Below are 20,573 nucleotides of genomic sequence, written 5' to 3'. Positions count from 1 at the left end.
AAGTGCCCATAGGTAAGGCCAGGCCAGATCGGCCAGCAGACACAGGCTTCCTGACTGTATGTGGGGTGCCCAGGAGCTCTGGCCCTTCCCAAGGTCCTACCTGGTAGAGCTCCTCCTTAGTCACGTACGGCTTGCCCTCAGAGCTGAGGGCCCGGAAAGCACTCTCAATCTCTTCACTAGACTTGACATTCTCAGTTTCACGGCTGATCATGAAAGCCATGTATTCTTGCAGGGAGACATGACCATCCCTACGGGAGGCAGGTACAATGAGCAGGGTGCTCAGAGGGAGGTGAAGACTGTCCCCTTTCTCTTCAGCTTACCTGTTGGGGTCAACAGTGTCCAGGATTGCTTCAAACTCGGGGTCAGGCTCTCCTTCCTCTACCATTGGCAGGTCGTAGCCCAGGGAACGAAGACAGGATTTGAATTCCTGATGGTTCAGCCGGCCAGACTTGTCCTTGTCAAAGTGTCTGTAGAACAAAGCCCAGGGCTCAGCATATGGTCCCTGCCTCCCATCCACCCTCGGCCAAGGTACCTGGGCCATACTCACTTGAACATCATGCTGAATTCCTTGAGGGCCTCCTCGGTCACGCCTGTTGTGTTCCTAGAAGAAGAACAAAAGTAGGGAGCAGGCCTTCTGTGCAGAGGTGACATCTTCCCTCCTGTGCCAGTCCCTTGTTGACAGCTGTACCCTGGGTGGTCCCCCACCCTGGCCCAGACCCTGGTACCTGGCCTGGATCTGCTGCTCCAGGTTGTGCTGCATGCGCATGCCCAGCTGGTCCAGCTGGTCCCACTGCTGGGCCAGGCCCACAGTGCTGTGCTCAGTGTATTTGTTGTCCAGGATGAGGGCTTCCTCCATGGCAGCCCCCAGGTCCTCAATTTTCTTCAGCTGACTTCTCATGGCTCGAATCTCCTGGTGCTTGCGCTGCCGGGGGACAAACCAGGGTGAGACAGGGACGCCTCAAGCCCCAGAACCCAGCTGAGATCTCCCAGGGCCGGAAAGAGTCAGGAAAGGAGAGTGGAAGGGGATAGGATGTGGAGGGGAAAATCTTCATAAAGCAACTGGCAGAGGAGCCAATAAGAATGCGATGTGCAGCAAGGACTTTGTGGCCTCTTCAAATAGGGTTCCGTTACAGCAGCTGGCAGAGACTTTCTCAAAAAGAAGCCCCTAGCTGGTTGGTTTTTTTTTTTTTTGGTTTTCGAGACAGGGTTTCTCTGTAGCTTTGGAGCCTGTCCTGGAACTAGCTCTTGTAGACCAGGCTGGTCTCGAACTCACAAGCTGTTTTTTAAGTCAAGGGAAAAACAGCTTTGGCAGCTTCAGGTTGAGTGGCTGCCTGGCTGGGGGCCTCTAGGGTGGCCAGAGCACTTTGGGCACTCACTTTGGTAGCTTCAAGCTGAGACTCGAGAGTTCCTGACTCTTCCACCATGCAGGACCTAAACACAGAAGCACAGTGAGAAGGGTTCCATCGCAGCGGATCAGTGTCCACATTTAACTCTTCTTCCTGGTACAAAATGCCAGAGCCTGCAATGCTGTTCACAGAGAACAACCCATCTGGTGTTGACCTCCTTCTAACAGGCCTGAGAAAGGGCAGGCACCATTTCCTTTTCAGAGACACATAGGCCAGAGGCCTCTCAGCTCTTGAAAGGTCACTCGGGAATTAAATTTGTTCCCCATAGGAACAGAGCAGTTTCAGGCCTGATAGCATGATAGTCCCCCCTTTCTGCGCCAACAGGAGGCCAAGAACCCAACAGACAGGAGTCCTTGGGGCTGTAAGGACAGTCAAGACACTGACAGTCCCCTTAGCCCAGCTTTAATCCCCCTTAGGCTACTAAGGGGAAAAGTCACATTCTAAGAGACAGCATGGCCAGTAAGATAGCTAAGTGGGTGTGCTGGCCAACTGGTTCCAGCTGAGGACAGCGGTGACAGAACTCTGGATCTGGGTTCCAGCATCTAGACACAGCCAGGCTGGGTCTCCTTTTGAAGGCCATTTTCTGAGAAGCCTGCTTCTCTCCAAGATGTGTGAGTACAAAGAAGGTTCCCAGTGAACAAGGACATCAGACAAGCAGGGTTACGTGCAGGGACAGTTCACACAGTGCACACAGCCCCATCTCCTCTGTACCCATGTCTACCCCAATCTACCCTTGCGACTTCAGTGAGCCAGGAAGAACTCTACAATCTCCCCAAGCTCAAAATGCTTTAGCAAGGCAAGGCACCAGGCTTCCTCCTACCCCAGCAGTTGAGACTCACAGGCAAGCCCCATCCCCCGGGAAAAGGGAGCCCCAGGGACCGGGGCAGGACGCAGGGCCAGTGCATCGGAGGGGAACGGAACTTCCTCCCAAGTGGCTAGGGTGTGGGTTAGAAAGCAGAGTCGCCTGGGAGTCCAGAGTGCATTCGTAAAACCACAGTGAGGGAAGAAGAGAAATAAGAGGAGAAGAACCTTCCAGACAGATCATCCCCAACTTCATACTGATAGACACGAATGACCCGACGATATGCTATGCTATTCAAAGAAAAGAAACCAAATGAATATACCAAAGGAAGGCGAGGCAAGAGCATATCGAGACAGACATGTGCCACAAGCTGTCAGCCTGGCATCAGGTGGGAACCATGGGTAGGTAGCTCAAGGGGATTGGGCCAGGTGGGACAAAGCTTGGGAGGAGCCACAGGTGAGGAAGCATGGCACTGCACAGAAACAAGACCAAGAGCAGCAGACATAGGGTGGGGAAGCCTGTGGTGCTCAGGCCATGGCTGCAATCCTTCCCGCCTTGCAAAGCCTCTTACAACCTGACTGACTGGGGCAGGTTTCTGTGGTCATTACCCTTACATGCCTGACTTGCCCCTCTGCAGAACCTCCCAGACACTAGTTAATCCTTAGTCTGGCTTGGCCTGGCAAGAATGGCCAGGGGGATGGCCTGGGTACAGGCTCCTGGTAGGACTGGGAGCTAGCCCTGCTCCTCCCGGGGACTCCTCCAAGCCCTATCTCCACACCACATTATAACACAGGACATTCTACCTTTAGCTAGGGTGAACAATTCTGGTTACCCTCCCCAGGGGGAAGATAGGGCCACCTCAGTCCTAAGGGGGCTGCAGAGCATCCCTCAACTGGATACTGTATTCAGCCCAAGCTCCTAGCACAGCCATCCAGCGTCCTATGTCCACTGACCACTGAGGCTTAATGCAAATCCTTCTGGTCACCATGGGAAAACAGGCCAAAAGGAAGTTGCTAATCCAATCCTGGTGAACAGGCATGAACAGGGGTTCTAGGCATTAAGACTCTGGCTTCCTCTCATGGTGACATTCCTTGCCTTGAAAGAGGGGAAGTGATTCCCGCAAAGACCATGCATTCTTCTAGCAGGGACCAAGGGCATGGGCAAGACGGGCAGGAGGCCCATCCTTGGAACCTCTATAAGCCACGCCACTGGGGACAAGGGACACAGGGACAAGCACACAAGACACCACCACACCATGAGCCCGGAGAAAGAAGGCAATATTAACCCGTCGAGGAGGTATGTTCTGTGGAGATCCAAGCAGACAGGAGCCATGGTAGTGTCCAATACAGCAGCAATCAGGGCGGGATGGAGGAGAGAAAAAAAAAATGAGCAGAACATCAGTGCCCTCAGTCACCAGGGACAGCAGTTCTACCTTATTGGGGACAGGTGCCAACATCATCTCTGTTGAAATGAGTTACGCAAAGCGACCCAATCAGATCTCACCAGCCTTCTTAGTCCAAGCAGTCTTCCCCACCACCCCATCTTTTGGGGGGGTAAGACAGAGTCTTGCTATAGCCTCAAATGGCACAGAATATGTAACCACACTGGACTCAAGCTCATGGCCATCCTCCCGTGCACTGGAATAACAGACGTCAACTGTACTTGGCTTAGGCACCAGGTTTTGAACAAGCTCCCTGTGTCCCGGAGCTGCAGGGAGCAGCACATTCGGCTGGCCCCACAGGGCAGGCACCTGGTCTCCTGGATCCACTGGTGGAAGGCATTGGCATGCTGAGCAAACTCCTGGCGCAGTTTGTCATTCTCCTCCTGCCGCCGTTGCTCCTTCTGCAGCTCCAGTTCCCGCTCCTGAGACAAAAGGAAAGCAGATGCTGCTACCTTCAATTAGTTCTTGACATCTGGCCTCACACGGGTGGGCTCAGCATAAACATGGTTCTACCCTGGGGAAATGTCAGTGGGACTTAAAAGTGGAGAGGGGCATAAGTTCTACTGAGGCTGACCCAAACAATGAACAGCCCAGGGCAGGGAACAGAGCTGTTAAGGGGCTGGCCCATCAGGTGCACCTTAATGATCTTCTGCAGGTTCCTCCAGGTCTCCTCCAGGGCCTCCATGGTGAACCAGGTGTAGGGGTTGGAGGCCACGCGGAAACTCTTGATCTGGCGGTCCAGTTCAGCTAGTTGGTTGAAGTCGGCCTGTGCGGAGCTGAGGGATGAGCGGAAGGCATCATGAGCCTCTCGAAGGGCTTTGATTTCTTCCAGAGAGTTGCAGCGCACTGGATCTGTCAGGTCCTCTTCTGCATTCTCAAACCAGCTGTTGAAGGCTGATGCCTTTTTGGCAAAGGTCAGGAAGAGGTCCTCTACCTACAAGTAGAGGGGCAGGGTGTCAGTGTGGGCATTATATGGGTAAGGCAGTTCCTGGGACTCTGGCTCTCTGCCCCATCTCAGAATCTTCCCCACTTCTCTGCCTGGTGACCTTTGGTACAAGCTGTGCTCGTCCTGGGAGGGTCAACAAGTTCAAGGCTCCACAGGCTTCAGTTTCCACTGCCTCCAGGCTCATGTTCAGCTCCTCTGGGCTGAGGACACTCCTTCCTCAAAGGATGGCATAGCATGGAAGAGGAAAATGGGCTCTACTGTCCCTTCCACTGATCCAGTTGAATATAACTACCCTTACCTTTCGGAAATGACTCTGGGCCTCCAGCAATTTCTTTTTCCGGGTAGCTGAGTTGGCCAACAGCTGGGTCCATCTCTTCATGAGAGAGGCATGTCGGACCTCGATGGCCTTAGACTGAATGTGTTTGGCAGCTAGCAGCTGGTCTTTGAGTGCAGTGATATTGGCAATGCCCTCCTGCTGGAAGGCCTGCAAGCCAGCATCAAAGGTCTCCTGCAAAGAGAAGTCACATGTCAGTTGTATGTACTGCAAGGAGCCTAAAGTGCCTCAGCTCAGATGGCAGAAGCAGATGGTAGCGGGCCTAGAGCTCCACCTCCTCCTGACATGCAGCCAGACATGCCTATGTTCCTACTTGCCTTAGACCACAGATCATGGCACTGTTCTCTTAAGTTCCTGGCCATAAAGAAACCCTTCCGTTCTAGCGCTCAAGTTCTGGGCATGGCTATGTATGGCCTTGGCTCCTCACACAGAGCAGACCATTCACTTGTGACCACTTTCAGTTGATTTTGTGTAACTGAGTCCAGGAAAACGTGTCCCACAGACCCTAGCCTGTTGAAGACAAGACAGGCACTTTGTATCCGAGCCTGGCCAGTCCATCAAGCTGCCGCACCTATGTCTGGTTCTGCATCTGTGCTACCCCTCTAGAAACTCTGAGGCCCTAGACTGGAAGTGTTTACTATTGGCTGTCCTTGGCCATACATACAGGAGGCCATCCAAGACCTAAAGGCAGAACAACGACTGGCTGTCTCCTAGAAGTGCTATCTGAATAAATAAAATCCAGCCCCACCATTCAGGTGGCTAACTGACCTGCTTGGTGAGCAGGGTTTGGACAGAAGACAGATCTCGGCCATAGTCATCAGTTTTCAGGCTGTTCTCCTTCTCACCTGTAAAACAAAGCATGGGACTGTCCTAGCCTCCCAGAACCCAGATGGGCTAAGAAAAGCCAGCTCCAATTCCAAAGTCACCTGCACTCTTCCTGAGCTCACAGTGGCTGCCTGCTCCCTGTAACCACCACCCTGCCTCAACTGAGCGTGGAAATCTTTTTGGGTTACATGGGCTGACACCAGAAACCAGTTCCATCGAACCAGGGGCTAGATGGCACCTTGGCCAGGCAGCTAGTGGGCAATTCTGATATTGCCTGACCCTTTGGTGAGCCGACTAGTGCTGGGTCTCTGTACTGCTTGTGTTAAGGTCTGCAGGCCACTGTTCGGTGAACCCCCGTGACAGCCTGGTGTAGGCACTGCTGTGGCAACTCTGACTTTGGGATGTTGCTTCCTACTGGGCAATCAGGTCGTCCTGCAGCAGACTCTGAGCCCATGTCCTAAAAGTTTCTTCTCTGCAGCAGAAATCCCACTGTGCGGCAACAAACCTTGTGGCTGCTTCGGGTCTTGCTGCACTACTCACCAATCCAGGACTCCACCACGTCAGCCTTCCAGTTGAACTGCAGGAAGGCCGAGTTCTCATCCAGCTTTGCTTTTCTCTGGGCCGCAGCTCTCTCCAGATCAGACACCTTCCCGTTGAGAGCCTTCATCTTTGAAGAGATGTTCTCCTCGTGGTGATTGTTCTGGCCAGGGACAGAAGCACACATCAGTTCTGCTCTGCAGTCAGCCACCCATCTGTGGCAGGTCCCCAGCACCAAACTCTCCAACTCCTGCCACATGGGCTCTCTGCTCCCTTATCAGAGCTAGAGAGGCTTCCAAAGGGTGGTACTGAGCGAAAGTCTAAGAGTGAAGACCTGCGACTAGGCCGGGTCCAGCACTCGGGAGGCAGAGGCAGGAGGATCTCTGTGACTTCAAGGCCTGTTCACTAGAGAGTGAATTCCAGGACAGCTAGGGCTACACAGAGAAATTCTGTCTCAAAAAAACAAAACCCAGCCAGGCGGTGGTGGCGCACGCCTTTAATCCCACCACTCGGGAGGCAGAGACAGGCGGATCTCTGTGAGTTCGAGGCCAGCCTGGACTACAAGAGCTAGTTCCAGGACAGGCACCAAAAGCTACAGAGAAACCCTGTCTCAAAAAATCAAAAAAAAAAAACAACAACCAAAAACGAAAAATAAAACCACAAGGCCTGTGACTAGCAATTCCAGTAGTCAGTGCCACAGGAGCACGAGAAGAGGGGACGGTGTGAGTGCAGTGGGCACTTGGCAGTGATGCAGTGAGTACCAGAGTTTCCAAAAGGGAAGAATCACCACTTACATACTGAACAGTACATAGACAAAGAACGGCTCCAACCCTGTGTAAGGAAGACAGTAATTCTGGGAAGTGTTTGGATGCCATGGACACAAGAGATAGTGAAACCTGAACACCAGCTCCAGCGCCAGCTCCAGCCAGAGCTGCATTTGGAAACACACGCAAGACGGCAGAAGAAAAAGAAATGTGGTAAAGAAGGAAAGTTTGCCCAGAACAAAGCACTAAGGAACATCACAACCCAGTCCCTCAGCTATTTAGAGCAGACAGTACACGCTAAGGGTCAGACTCAGCAAGGCGTGATGCTTCTCACTCTCCTAGCCCAGGAGTTCTAGGAGTCTGGGCTGGACTCCAGTTTCATGCTGCCTGCTAATCACAGCCAGGAGAAAAGCTCTCCCTGGAACAAACCCAGACACCTAAGTATTTTTGCCACACAGATGCTAGGCAAAGGTTTTACCAATCGGGGCACCAGCCCAGCCCCAAACCCCAATTCTCTACATCGCAGTTGCTGAGCAGCACCGTGACAGGAGCTCCAAGCACTCATCGTACTTGTGCTGTGTCTCGAGGGCCTGTGGCTGATCGTCACCTGCGGACTGACGCTGCACAGCCTGGGTCTAGAGCCCCACTGCTGTCAAAGTACTGAGACTTTTTCCTCTCTCTAGAAAGGATTCACCAGTAAACGTAAACTGTCCCTCCTACACTAGGTTTTGCACAACCCACGGAGTTATACAATCCTACTAAGTGGACATTTCATGCTTAGCTCTACACAGTTCAGAGGGAAAGTCTGGATAGCCAAACATTAAAATCCCAATGAGCCAGGCATGGTGGTACACAGCTGCAATTCAAGCACCTGTGAGGTGAGGATCAGGAGTTCAAGGTCATCCTTGGCTACAGAACAAGTTGGAAGCCAGCCTGGACTACATGAGACCCTGTCTCAAGATAAAATAAAGTCTAGAATAGCCGTTTTTGAGTGATGGCTTTCTGGGTGATTTCTGGTGATGTTTTTGAGACAGGGTTACCACACAGCCCAAGTTAGCTGGAATTCCCTGTAGGAATACACTGCTGTGTTATGTGCTTTCTACTCACTTATTATTATACTTTCTAATATCGCTATAGTGATCTTTATCACCAAGAAACAAAGGAACAGGGGGCTGGGGGTTCCCAGAACCCATAGTAGCTCACAACTGCTTGTAATACCACTTCCAGGGGAAATCTAATGCCCTCTTGTGGCCTCTGTGGGCACTGCACATATATAGTGCAGACAGACACATAAAGAAATAAAAATCTGCCAGGTGGTGGTGGCACACCTTTAATCCCAGCAATTGGGAGGCAAGAGGCAGAGAGATCTCTGTGAATTCGAGGCCAGCCTGGTCTACAAGAGCTAGTTCCAGGACAGGCCCCAAAGTAACACAGGGAAACCCAGTCTCAAAAAACCAAAAAATAAATAAAATAAAAATCTTAAAAAAAAAAGGTAGTTCTGTGGTTTAAGAGCATTGACTGTTCTTCTACAGGCCCAAGGTTCAATTTCCAGTATTTACATGGTGACTCACAACCATCAGTAACTTCAGTTGTAAGGGATTCAATACACTCTTTTGATAGCTTTGGGCAATGCATAAAGTGTGGTGAAGGCAAAACCATGCACATAAAACAATAAAAAAAGAATTGAGAGAAAAGCATTCTAGAAGTTCTACTGGAAAGGCCAAAAGCTGGTTGCCCAAGGAGTGTGCCAATTCAAAAGCAACTCGTTCCTGCTGTGTGAAATATGGCACAGGCCTGCAGAGTCTCTGTAAGACCTGAGCTTGGTGTACTTTGGGTTGAGAACAAGGGTCTTCCTGGAATCCAGGCTCACCTTCTTAATGAGGTCTTGTCCATTAGTACAGACGTCATTCACCCGATCCTTGTGGACGGTGAAGTCTGTCTCAAAAGCTTCGTGTTTCTTCAGCAAGCCCTAGAGAGAAGCAGTGAGGTCCGCCACTGAGCCTGTGGTGTGAGTAGCTAGGTCTTGGGATAGAGGGTGGCACAGCTATGAGCCTGGTCCTCCTACTCTCTACTCCACAGGGAGGACCAGGCAGTCAGGAGTGAGACCAGGTTGCAGGAGAAGCTGAACCACCAAGTTTAGGTTGCAAAAAATGAACAGAACACCCAACAAAGCATCAACACATATCCCATGAGGACCCAGGTCTACCTCCCCAATGAACGAAGGATAATCTCCCTCCCCTTCCTGTTTCTAGTGACCTCAACTATACATGGACTGTCCACTGTGAGGAGAGTGGATCAAGGCAATGCAAACTGTTTTCCACATTGTCTGGCTGGAACTAAGGAAGGTATGACCATGGTGATGTGACTTCTCCTAGTCCATGACTGGGTTTTCTTTGGCCCAGCTCTGAGAACAGTGCAATGCCTTTAATACTCTGTGGTTTCTGCCTTTGCCACTCTGAATGAAGTGGAGAAAGCTAATCTAGCCTGTAATAGAATGAGGGGCTGTGTAGGGCTGAACAAGAAAGTCTGTGACTACAGCCATCTGAGATCTTCCAGTTCAGCTAGCTTTACCCTGGAAAACAGTGGAGGGATTACAACCCACCCACACAGGTCAGTTTTAAGTGGCTGTTATACAGCAATTGTCAACCAACTAGAAGTGGCTATGGGGCCATGAACACGGGAAAAAAGGACATTAAGGGATATTTTCATCTCTCTTACCATAAGATTGTATCCTTACAAAAAAGAGGTCAATTTGGACAGACAGGCATATGGAACAGAATGCCAGAGAAAAGAGTGAACAGAAGGAGATGCTATGTGGAAACAAAGCTTGGAATGAAGTGTGGTCCGGAAGCTATGAGGACTCCTCTATGAGGTGTGGTGGACCTGGCCCACCCTCCTGCAGTACCCCCAGACTGTGAGCTGGTGGACCTTCACTGTTTATGCACGTGCTCAGCCTTCCTGACCTGGATGGCAGCAAGAGTGTCTCCGTAATCTTCACTGGCCACCAGAGTCATTTTCTCGTTGATCCAAGCCTCTTCCTCTTCTACATTGGCTACAAACTGTTGATACTCCAAGGACTCCTCTAGCCGCTGGCCCCTTATTAAAGTATAGGGAAGGGGAAGTCATTAGTATGTACTTAAATATCCATGAAGGGGGGCTGGAGCTATAGCTTGGTGGTGTTGACTACTGTGTCTAAGATCTCGGGTTCAGTTACCAGCACCAACAAATAATAAACAAATTTGGATAAAATATTCATGAAGGGGTGTGTCTATGTGTAAACATGGTTTAGTCTCATGAGGGACACAAGGTAGACAGTGCTCCTCAGACAGGACACTCTGGAGTTAACTGCTGGGTGCAGACTCACTGGATAGGAACAGCTCAGAATGCCTTTGGAGCAAGGTGATACTTGACACACAGGTCCTGGGAGCTGGCAGGAAGGGCCAGGCCTTCTGTCTGTCTTAAGAGCTCCCTGCCTATGTGCTCACCTTGCAGCTGCTAGCTGCTTCAGCTCCTTCCAGTGCTCCACGAACTGTGCAAGACGCTGCTGGATCTCCTCCTGCCCAATGGTGTTGTCATCAGACAGCTTCTTCCCAGTGTCCAGGACGCCCTGACAAGCACAACAAGAGTCAACACCAGCAGATGCTGAGTGCCCAGTTCCAGGTGTCTGTGGCCCAAGCTCAGGACACCTCAACACCACATTCACAATTAGCTCTTCAGGATACATGAGCTGGGCACAGCTTTAATCCCAGCACTCGGGAGGTGAGGCAGAAGCGGGTGATCTCTGAGTTTGGGGTTAGCTTGGTCTACATGAGGAGTTCCACACCAGCCAAGGTTACACAGAGAAACCCTGACTCAAAAAAACAAACATGGTGTTGCTTCTTCTCATGGCCCTGTTCTCTCAGCAGAAGGCAACCACTCACCTGAATGGCTGGTTCGTGGGCAGCCAGCTCGGCTTCTAGCCGTTTGTGTTTCTTCCTCAGGTTCTGAACACCTGTGAGGTCTCGTCCATAGTCTTCAGAGCTCACCAGTAGCTTCTTCTCTCTGAAGAGCAGAGGCAGTAAGGTTAGCCTGCACCTGCTCAATCCATGGATGTGTTAGTTTAGCCACTAACTATAGTGTCCTCCAACCTCTACCACTTTCTTCATAAAAATCCCTTTCCGTTTTTAAGGAACAGGAGCCACTGTTTCCCAAAGCCATGCATCCAGAACCATCTCTGACCACGCACATGTCAATGGACACGGCTCCTCTAAGTGTCATGAGCATACAGAGGACTGTGCTGTCCTGAGGAGAGAACACCACTGGTATGTACTATTAACTCCATTTACTCATGCGTCACATAAGGAAACAGAGAGACCCTGTTTCAAAAAACAAAAACAAGAGAACAAAAAGCAAAACCAAACCAACAAAAAACAAACCAAAAACAATTAAGAAAAAACAAAAAAAATCAAAACCCACAACTTCCTTAGGACCTAAAAAGCAGGGTCTACTGTGACATAATGGTTACCATAACCACGGGGTAACGGGTCTCACTCACTACTGTGCAGTAGAAGAGGCTGGGAGTTTGTCAAGGTCCCTAAGCTATGCCCTTACATCCCACTTCCCTGTCCCCCACCCCCGACAGACCAAGGAAGCCTGAAACGCCTGCTTTCTAGGAAGCCTGACACTGAACACACAACTGCTGGGCACACACTTGATCCAGGACTCTTCATCATCCATGTCTCGGAAGAACTGGTGCAGGCGGTGGGACTCGCTCAGCTTTGCTCTTCGGGAGGCTGCCATGTTCTTGATCTTCTGGAAGCGACCATTGATGGTGTCCCGCTTCTCTTTCACTTGGGAGGTGTCGAAGGCACTGCTGGTCATCAGACTGTCGGCCTGGCTGTTCAGATCCTTCAGACGATCCTGGGGCAGGAAGACAAGAGAGGGCTCAGAAACCTGGTCCCAAAGACTTCCCTGAAAACAGCACCCATTAATTCCGTACTGGGTTGTGCAGCCTCGTAAATCAATGCTGTGTGAACCCTTGCAGTTCTGTAAAGTCAGCTATCTTGATAAAGACTTGGTTCCCTGTCACTGATGGTGGGAAGGTAGTTGGATACAGAGTGCAGGGCCATGGCTGCAGCAAAAACCTTTTTAGTGCCACCTATTTTGCTTCGTAGTGGCCTCCATTTCTTTTTCTTTTCATATTTTGATGCTAGAGATTGAACTGACTCTTGTGAGGGATAAGCAAACTTTACCACTAAGTTACATCACCAGTTTTACCGTATACTATTTAAAAAGCAGCAAAAGTGAATTTTTGTTTTGTTTCAGATAGGGTTTCATCATGTAGGCCTGGATGGCCTGGAACTCAGGAGACACATTTGCCTCTATTTCCTGAGTGCTAGGATTAAAGGTGTGTACTCATAGAAAACTTAGTTTAATTAAACATCTTGGGCCTACAAATGGCTCAGATGGCTGAGTGGTAGTGGCACACACCTTTAATCCCAGCACTTCAGAGGCAGAGGCAGAGGCCAGCCTGGTCTATAGAGTCAGTTCTAGGACAGCCAGAGTTGTTACAAAGAGAAACCCTGTGTCGAGAAACCAAAATAAAAAGATGGCTCAGAGGATGACTTAAGTTCACCCATGATAGGAGGGAACTGATTTCTACAAGTTATCCTCTGACTATGTTTATCTCCCTTCAACAAATAATAAACATAATTTTAAAAAGTGCACGTTTTATATTAAAGAAGTACTCAAAGGAAAGCTATGGTCATTCAGTCTTGAGTCAATAGAAAACTCTGCCTACCCTGCTCCTCAAAAAGATAAAAGTGAGTTTACCACTTGACAGGAACAGAACTCAATTTTTAAGGGTAAAATTCAATTTTTTTTATTTTATTATTTTTAAATGTGTATAGGTGTTTTGCCTTGGAACTGTAATTACAGACAGTTGTCAAGTGCCAGGTGAGTGCTGGGAATTGGAAGAATTCCCTGGTCCTCTGGAAGAACAGTCAGTGCTCTTAACCACTGAGCCATCTCTCCAGCCCCATATTCAAACTTTTTGATGTAAATTGGAATTTTGGACAATTCTTATCTGGCACCCCACGGTTTTTCTGATGAGACTAACAACGCATGAGGTTTTGGTACTACACAAGAAATGTGTCAAACTATTTAGAACTAACGTGTAACTCAGAGGACCAACATTTCCTAACTGAGTCAGACATATGACAGAATCACAAGTGGATACAATCCATTCTAAGCCCAGGATGGACCAAGGATACAGGATAAAAGCAACGCTTTTGGCACAATTCATTTTGAAAAACTAATTCCACTCTGCAATGAACAGTTACAAAACTGTGACCAATCTGCTAGTGCAGAAGCAGAGAAAAACCATCCTCTATGCTCTGAATCAATTCCTCTTCCCCCAGCCTTGCTCTATTCTGTGCACCCATCATACATACCACACACACAGCAAATGAACTGGGAACCTTAAGTCCCAGACGTCCTCTGTGAGACGCACCAATAAAGCACAAAACTGTCACCAATGTTATCCTTTTCACTCATCCCCTTTTATAAAAAGTACCACCATACTCACAGCATACAACTACTATTTAAATTATCTAAAGCCACAGATGTGGTGTAAATGCTGTAACCACAAATGCTGGGAGGCAGAGGCAGAAAAATTACTGCAAGTTTGAGGCCAGATAGGACTAAATATTGAAAGTCCCATTGAAAAATAATAAAGGGCCGGGTGTGGATTCACACACCTTTAATCCCAGCACTCCAAGGTAGAGCAGGCGGATCTTGTTTGAGACTGGCCAAGGCTACACAGCAAAACCTCATCTCAGAAACAAAAAAACAACCAACTGCTGAGCACTGTGAGTTCAAGTCTGTGAGTTCAAGGCCAGCCTGATCTATGTAACACCCAGTGCTACACAGAGAAACCCTGTCTCAGAAAAATTAACAGAATAAAACAACCAAAAAAAGCAAACAACAAAGGTGAAAATATGTCAACAAACAAAACAAAACCAAACAAAACAAAACCCCTTTAATTTTGTAGCAGCATGAATGGAAGACTCTTGGGCGTGACAGGTAACTGCTGGACCACTGAGCTCCATTTCCAGCTAAGAATATACCTGATTTTTCAAAATAATTAGTACTTATAGATAAGATCTGCATATCCTAGGCTGAGAATAATCAGGAAACCAGTCCATAAACTGCTGCCTTGGGTATCAGGCATTCCTTGACCAATGCCAGCTCCTTTCAACATACTGGTACACTCTTGAGGTTCGCTCTAATCACTCCACCTCCCCAGCTGTTACCCTGCTGACCTCGTGGGCCGATATGTCTGCCTCCAGCAGCTGATGCTTTTTCAGTAAGTTGTTCACAGAGGCCAGGTCTTTGCCATAATCTTCAGACGCCAGGAGAGCTTCTACCTGCAGTTGGCAACACAAGAGGGAGTGGTTGTTACAGGACATGCACAGCGACGGTGGCCAGGAGCTGCCCCAGGGCCTTTTCAATCACGAGTTACTGTCTATTCTTGTAATTGTTTTTTTTTTTTGTTTTTGTTTTTCGAGACAGGGTTTCTCTGTGGCTTTGGAGCCCGTCCTGGAACTACTCTGTAGACCAGGCTGGTCTCGAACTCACAGAGATCCGCCTGCCTCTGCCTCCCGAGTGCTGGGATTAAAGGCGTGCGCCACCATCGCCCGGTTTCTTGTAATTGTTTTTGTTTATTTGTTTTTGAGACAAGATCTCTCTATGTATACCTGGCTTACTCTGAACTTACATAGATCTCCTGAGTGCTGGGATTAAATGTGTGCACCAAGGAATCACAATTCTGCCACTAGGCTAGGTCCAGTATGAGTAAGGAACCTGCTCAGAGTAGGGACAGAGGCTCAGCCCCAAGTCTTCTCTGGATACAAGGGCAAAGAGCACAGAGACCGAAGCAGTGTGATAACTGTGTGATAAGTGTTATCAGTGTGATCACCGTGTGACAAGTGTTATCAGTGTGATCACCGTGTGGTAAGTGTTATCAGTGTGATCACTGTGCTAAGATGCTCCCTGCAGTCTCCAGTCTAGGGACCCCTGAATGGCAGCCCGACAGAATATTTTTTTAAAACATTTTTTTTTTTTTAAACACACCAATCCCAATTCTCTCTCCTTCCTCTCCTCCTGCTCCCCCCACCCCATTCCCTATCCATTCCTCAGACAGGGTGAGATCTCCCATGGGGAGTCAACATCAACAAACTCTGTCACATCACTTGAGGAAGGACCAAGGCCCTCCTCTCTGTATCACACTGAGCAAGGTATCTCTCTACTTGATGGAGGCTCTATGATGACAATTAAGGTTGTTACCAATCTGCTTACAGGGGAAGGCCAGTTTAGGCACCCTTTCCACTACTGCTTAGATTCTTAGCTCGGGTCATCCTTGTGAATTCCTGGAAATTTCCTTGGTGCCAGGTTTCTTGCTAACCCCATAATGGCTCCCTCTATCAAGATATCTTTCCTTGCTCTCTCCCTCTCTGCCCTTCCCCCAACTTGACCTTCCCAATCCCTCATGTTCTTCCCACTTTCCTTCTACCCTCCCCTCAACCCCCCCAATGTGTGGCTTGGGCAGTTTGTGGGGCCACTGGCCATGAGACCAGTATTTATCAGTGCATGAACTGGCTTTTTGGAGCCCATTCCCAAAGGAAATTCTTAAATCACAGTAAGAATCTTTGGGCTCTCCCATATGCAAATGTTTAGGGAGAATTTAGTGATATGGGATAATACTCTGCCATAGACACTAAGGAAAGATGACACTATGAACTCAGATAAAATGCACCTCACGCACACACAACAGACTGGTAAAGGACTCTGAGATGTTCACAGTGGTGGTTTCTAAAATCACCCTCTTTAGAGCCTCTGCTGTCTGGGTTTCCTACATGTGCCTAGGTTCCAACTCCCTTCCTCTTGGTGCGGACTGTGGAAACCACTATGAGGCACCATCTCCTCCTCTACACCCCCTTAGGGAGAGGTCTGACAGCCAGGGTCTTCTCAAATCACTTTTGTGTTCTATGCCTCTATTCACTCTGCAATAGCAATCTGAGCCTATCTCACACAACGAGGACTTCTTCTCAAGGTGTTCTCAAAAGGTTCCCCTTTACAACCTGGGGCTGGCTCATGGACCCATTCATTATCCAAATGTGGGCACAAGAACCATCTCACATTACCTCAGAGAGCCAGAAGTCAAAGTCTTTGATTCCAGTGTTGAAGTTCTGCTGCTTATTGGCCTCTTTTAGCTTCTGGCTCTTCTCAGCTGATTTCTGTACCAGGAACTGCCACTGGTCTGCAAGGGCAGCCAGGCGGGCCTTGGAAGAGACGGGGCAGGGGGGCGGTCACTTGGGATGGGGCAATCTCTGAAGGACCATCAAAGAGGAAGTGGAAACAATCACAGGAACTGAGTTCTCAGATTCTACAGGCTGTAGGTCTTACACTGTATTTCAGCTGTAGTCAGTGGATAGTAACATGCTGCCACTCTTTCTGGAGACAGTATGGGTCCTTGGACCATACCTTAACAGCGTCCTCACTGCCAGCACAAGCTCCACGCTCGATGAGTGAGTTTCCCATGTCGATGACGCCACGGATTCGGTCAGCATTGGCGTGCAGTTCTGCCTCAAAGGCTTGGTGCTTCTGGTGCTTGCTCTGAAAATACCAAACCACCAGTCAGAGGCAGTTCTTGCCAGCCTTGTCATTAAGGCAAAAGAGATGCTCAGGAAGGAGTGAGTGCTAGGTAAGGTAAGGAACAAGGCAAGCATTAATTAGCGTTGACAGAAAGCCACCACAGGTTGTGTGGTGCTATGGTTTGGGGTCTATGGGAGCTCAGCAGAGGTAGGTTTAGGCCAGAAAGGAGACAACACTAATTCAAGGGCAGTGGGGTTAATGCCAGTTCTGAACAGCTCACCAGCAGGCTGGGAGCAAAGCCTCAAAATCTGTAGGAGACTGAGGTCAATTTTAGTTCTGAATCTAACCACATGTCCATTGTCAACCCATGTCTTTATGCTTCCTGGACAGAAGTTCTGACTGGTAACGTGGATGGGCTATCCCCCACCCTTACAGCAGGAACATCTGGTGGCTGCAGTGGTTCTGTTGATGAAGATTTGTAGGCTTATATTTGCTATCTGTCATTAATCAAAACACGAGGTTGTTAAAAAACCCAGTCTAAAGGCAGGCTGGATTTTATTTTTGCAAGGCATAAGAGAGTTGGGGGCCTGGTATGGTTTCTTAGAATTTGTGAAGAAACTAAAGATGCTGAAACACTTAAGATCTATGGTTGTGAGGATAACAGTAGCTGTAACACAGTTCTGGGAAAAGTACAGGGCGAGAAATGGTCTCAGGGGAGAATGTTACCGAGAAAGAAAATTAGGAGAGAACAGACAAACATAAAGACCAACAAGAAAAAAAACCCACAAAAAAAGCCAACAAAATAGTTTATTTGGCTAAGAATTCTGTACTCAATGTTTCATTTCAGGGGCAGTAACCATTGCAGGGAGGGGACCCTGGCTGCTAAGGCAGCACCAAGACCAACAGGTCTCACACACAGATCTTGACAACACAGTCACTTTGTGATTTGCTCTCATCACTGTTGATACAAACCTATTACTCTCCTACAGGTTTATTTCCTCTTCCTAGTTCTGGGACTTGGAGCCATGTGATGACAGATAATCTTTTCGTGACCCCCTGAGCAATGTCTACTTAGATTTAAAAGCATGTATTGCTATTCCAGTTCTCTAGGCCAGCACCTCTTGATACCAGCCTAGGTGGTATTGGATTCATCCCAAGCTAGCCTGCCCTGCCCTGCCTAGGCCACTCGACACCTTAAGCCCAGGAAAACAAACTCAGTCTCTTACATATAGAAGCTGATATTTTGTTTTCAAAAGCACCCCTTGAAAAAAAGTGGTGAAACTACTGCCCCCAAACCAAACACTGTACAGAACTTGCATGGATGATGGAATGGGGAAGAGGTAAGGACTGCCGGCTAATTACAACAGATAAAGCCACATCTCACAGGGACACTTGGGTGGAGGGTGACTGGGGATTAGAATGGTGATGGACATTACGTGACCACAGTCACAGTACTCCAGCATAGAACACAGACCCCAGAGCTCACAAATCTACAACTCTTAACAAGCATAAAGAACTTACCAGCAGCTTGGAAAGCTACAAAAACAGATTGAAAGAAGAGTTCAGTACACTGATTTGAACATGTCTCAGCTATTAAAGGCTCAATTGCCATCATACTTCCCCAGGAAATTCAGCACTTGGGAACAGCACAGGAGTAGGACTTTAGCAGACAAATTTCTACAGAGACTAGCAAGGGAGAGCTTTCAAATGGCTCCACCAACTCGGCAGCATTTGCCCACTGGTCCAGGGACTCTTTCTAAGTAAGCTTCACAGTAGTGCGAATGGTCTGCAAACTCCTTTAAGTCTCATTAACACAGGCACTTCAGAGCCAGCACCACGGAGTCCACCCACCTGGATGTTGGTGGGGTCCTTATAGGACTCATCACTCGCTGTCTGTAACTTCTCACTGATCCAGGCCTCAATTTCATCCACATCCCGGCTGAACTGCTGAAGTGTTTGAGATTCTCCAAGTTTTGACCTTTTCTCAATCATCTGGGCTTTTAGGCGACGCCACCTATGAATAAAGATCAAATGTTGAGTGTTCTTTACCAGAAAAGAAGAAGCTTAAGTAGGCGTGGCTTCTCACATGTGGGCTTTCATCTCAACTGGTAGAGTTTATCACCATAGGACACCTACCTGTCAAGGACCTCATTGCGACGGTTTGCAATGTCTCCTTTGGCATAGTGGTCAACAGCAATGAGCTGGTCGGCAAAGGCCTGCAGGGCAGCTATCTTTTCCTCCTGAGGACAAATAGGTAAAGAGGTCGGGTGGGCTGGATAAGGCCTGTCAGCCTGCTAACTTTCAGAGGAGATGGTTACACTTTGGAACTAACTGGTGGCAGGATCGGAACACACCGATACTTTAGAAGCCAGCTTGATTATCATCATTACTAGAGTAGGGTTTAGTTCAAGAGGACTTCAGGTCATACTGAGCTGTGCAGGTGCTGGGACACCAGCAGATGCCACAGCAACAAACTAGGCTCATAAAATGACCACGGTTCTGTTTGCAACAAAATGGTTTAAGTCACAGTTGTATATTTGTTTTATTATTTGTTTTAATGTGTTACCTTACCAAACATAAATTTTCACCCTTAAAAAGATAATTTTGGGGGGTGGCTGGGTATGGTAGCATACACCTTTAATCTCAGCAGAGCAGGCTGGTATGTGTGAGTTCAGCCTGCACCACACATACCTATTTCCAGGGTAGCCATGACTAAACAGAAAGACCCTGTCTCAAAATACAAAACACAACAAATCTGGGGGCTGGAGGGATGGCTCTTGCACATGACTTGAGTTTTGTTCCCAGGAACCATGTGGTTATTAACAACTAGCTTGCTATATTCTACTTGCAGAGGATCTGACACCTTCTGGCTTCTCAGGGCACTGCACATACATGCTACACTTAAGAGACAAGCATATAAATACTCATAAATTTAGAAAACTTAATTTTTTCCAATACCATCATTGTTTTTTTTGCAGTGCTATGGTCTGAACCGAAGTTTCATATATGTCAGGAAGCATTCTTCTAGGGAGTTACAGCTCTGTCATCATACAATAATACAGAACTTTTTAAAGTACTTTTTTCTATATGTATATGTATGTGCAATAAGTGTGTATGTGTATGCATATTATAAACACCAGACATCGGGCTTGGGTGCCACTGCTCAGGAACCTCCACTGTGTCTTCTGACAGAGTCTCTCACAGATCAGGCTGACTGGCTAGCTCCTAGAAAGCCCCGCACTGTGATTATAAACACACCATACATGGCTTTTGGATTCTAGGGATCAAACCCAGGTCCTCATGTACTTGATCCGATGGGCTTCATTTGAGTCACCTGAGGTTTTAAACGCCATCTTGGGGCTGGTGAGCCCCAAGGGCCCCAAGGGCCTGTTGCACACCAAGCAGTACTCTAGCCCTGGGTAGCAACTCTTCCTTTCTTTTTAATTTTAATCATTTGCTTATTTTTATTTTTTATTTAAGATAAATAAATCAGTGTTTTGCCTGCTTACATGTCTGTGTGAGGGTGTTGTGTTGGATCTCCTGGAACTGGAATTACAGAAACATTGTGAGCTGCAGTGTGGGTGTTGGGAACTGAACCCAGGTCCTCTGAAGAACAGTCAGTGCTCTTAACCACTGAGCCCCCACAACCTTTTTGAGGTAATTTTTTTCCCCCCTTCAGTTTTTTTGGTTTTTCAAGACAGAGTTTCTCAGTAGCTATGGAGTCAGTTCTGGAACTCACTCTGTAGACCAGGCTGGCCTCCAACTCAGAGATCCACCTGCCTCTGCCTTCCAGTGCTGGGATTAAAGGTGTGCACCATTGCCCGGCTGGACAGTTTTATTAAGTAGCCCAGCCTGACCTTGAACTTCATCTTTCTGCCTCAGTTT

The 20,573-nt window shown here is 48.3% G+C and overlaps 1 protein-coding gene across 9 annotated transcripts in view; it reads right to left on the bottom strand.

The window, feature by feature from the left end:
• Positions 1-20,573, bottom strand: part of Sptan1 (spectrin alpha, non-erythrocytic 1) — a 70,454-nt gene that overhangs the window by 511 nt on the left and 49,370 nt on the right. For 4 of the 9 annotated variants that reach the window (XM_057754681.1, XM_057754683.1, XM_057754679.1 and 1 more), the window contains 23 exons: positions 18,825-18,928; positions 18,540-18,702; positions 18,210-18,224; positions 16,578-16,709; positions 16,238-16,375; positions 14,357-14,461; positions 11,746-11,954; positions 10,976-11,096; positions 10,541-10,662; positions 10,019-10,151; positions 8,926-9,024; positions 6,295-6,454; positions 5,698-5,774; positions 4,894-5,103; positions 4,287-4,583; positions 3,959-4,071; positions 3,494-3,511; positions 2,436-2,498; positions 1,377-1,431; positions 726-922; positions 548-601; positions 321-467; positions 101-248 (listed from right to left, as the gene is read on the bottom strand). In XM_057754681.1, the coding sequence (XP_057610664.1) occupies positions 101-248; positions 321-467; positions 548-601; positions 726-922; positions 1,377-1,431; positions 2,436-2,498; positions 3,494-3,511; positions 3,959-4,071; positions 4,287-4,583; positions 4,894-5,103; positions 5,698-5,774; positions 6,295-6,454; positions 8,926-9,024; positions 10,019-10,151; positions 10,541-10,662; positions 10,976-11,096; positions 11,746-11,954; positions 14,357-14,461; positions 16,238-16,375; positions 16,578-16,709; positions 18,210-18,224; positions 18,540-18,702; positions 18,825-18,928 (2,880 nt within the window). The remainder of the gene's footprint in view (positions 1-100; positions 249-320; positions 468-547; positions 602-725; positions 923-1,376; positions 1,432-2,435; positions 2,499-3,493; positions 3,512-3,958; positions 4,072-4,286; positions 4,584-4,893; positions 5,104-5,697; positions 5,775-6,294; positions 6,455-8,925; positions 9,025-10,018; positions 10,152-10,540; positions 10,663-10,975; positions 11,097-11,745; positions 11,955-14,356; positions 14,462-16,237; positions 16,376-16,577; positions 16,710-18,209; positions 18,225-18,539; positions 18,703-18,824; positions 18,929-20,573) is intronic. The other 5 variants (XM_057754685.1, XM_057754687.1, XM_057754686.1 and 2 more) reach the window with 3 other exon arrangements.

The sequence above is a fragment of the Chionomys nivalis genome, chromosome 22, assembly GCF_950005125.1.
Source record: "Chionomys nivalis chromosome 22, mChiNiv1.1, whole genome shotgun sequence".
Lineage (NCBI taxonomy): Eukaryota > Metazoa > Chordata > Mammalia > Rodentia > Cricetidae > Chionomys > Chionomys nivalis.
This window is presented reverse-complemented; position numbering and strand designations above follow the sequence as displayed.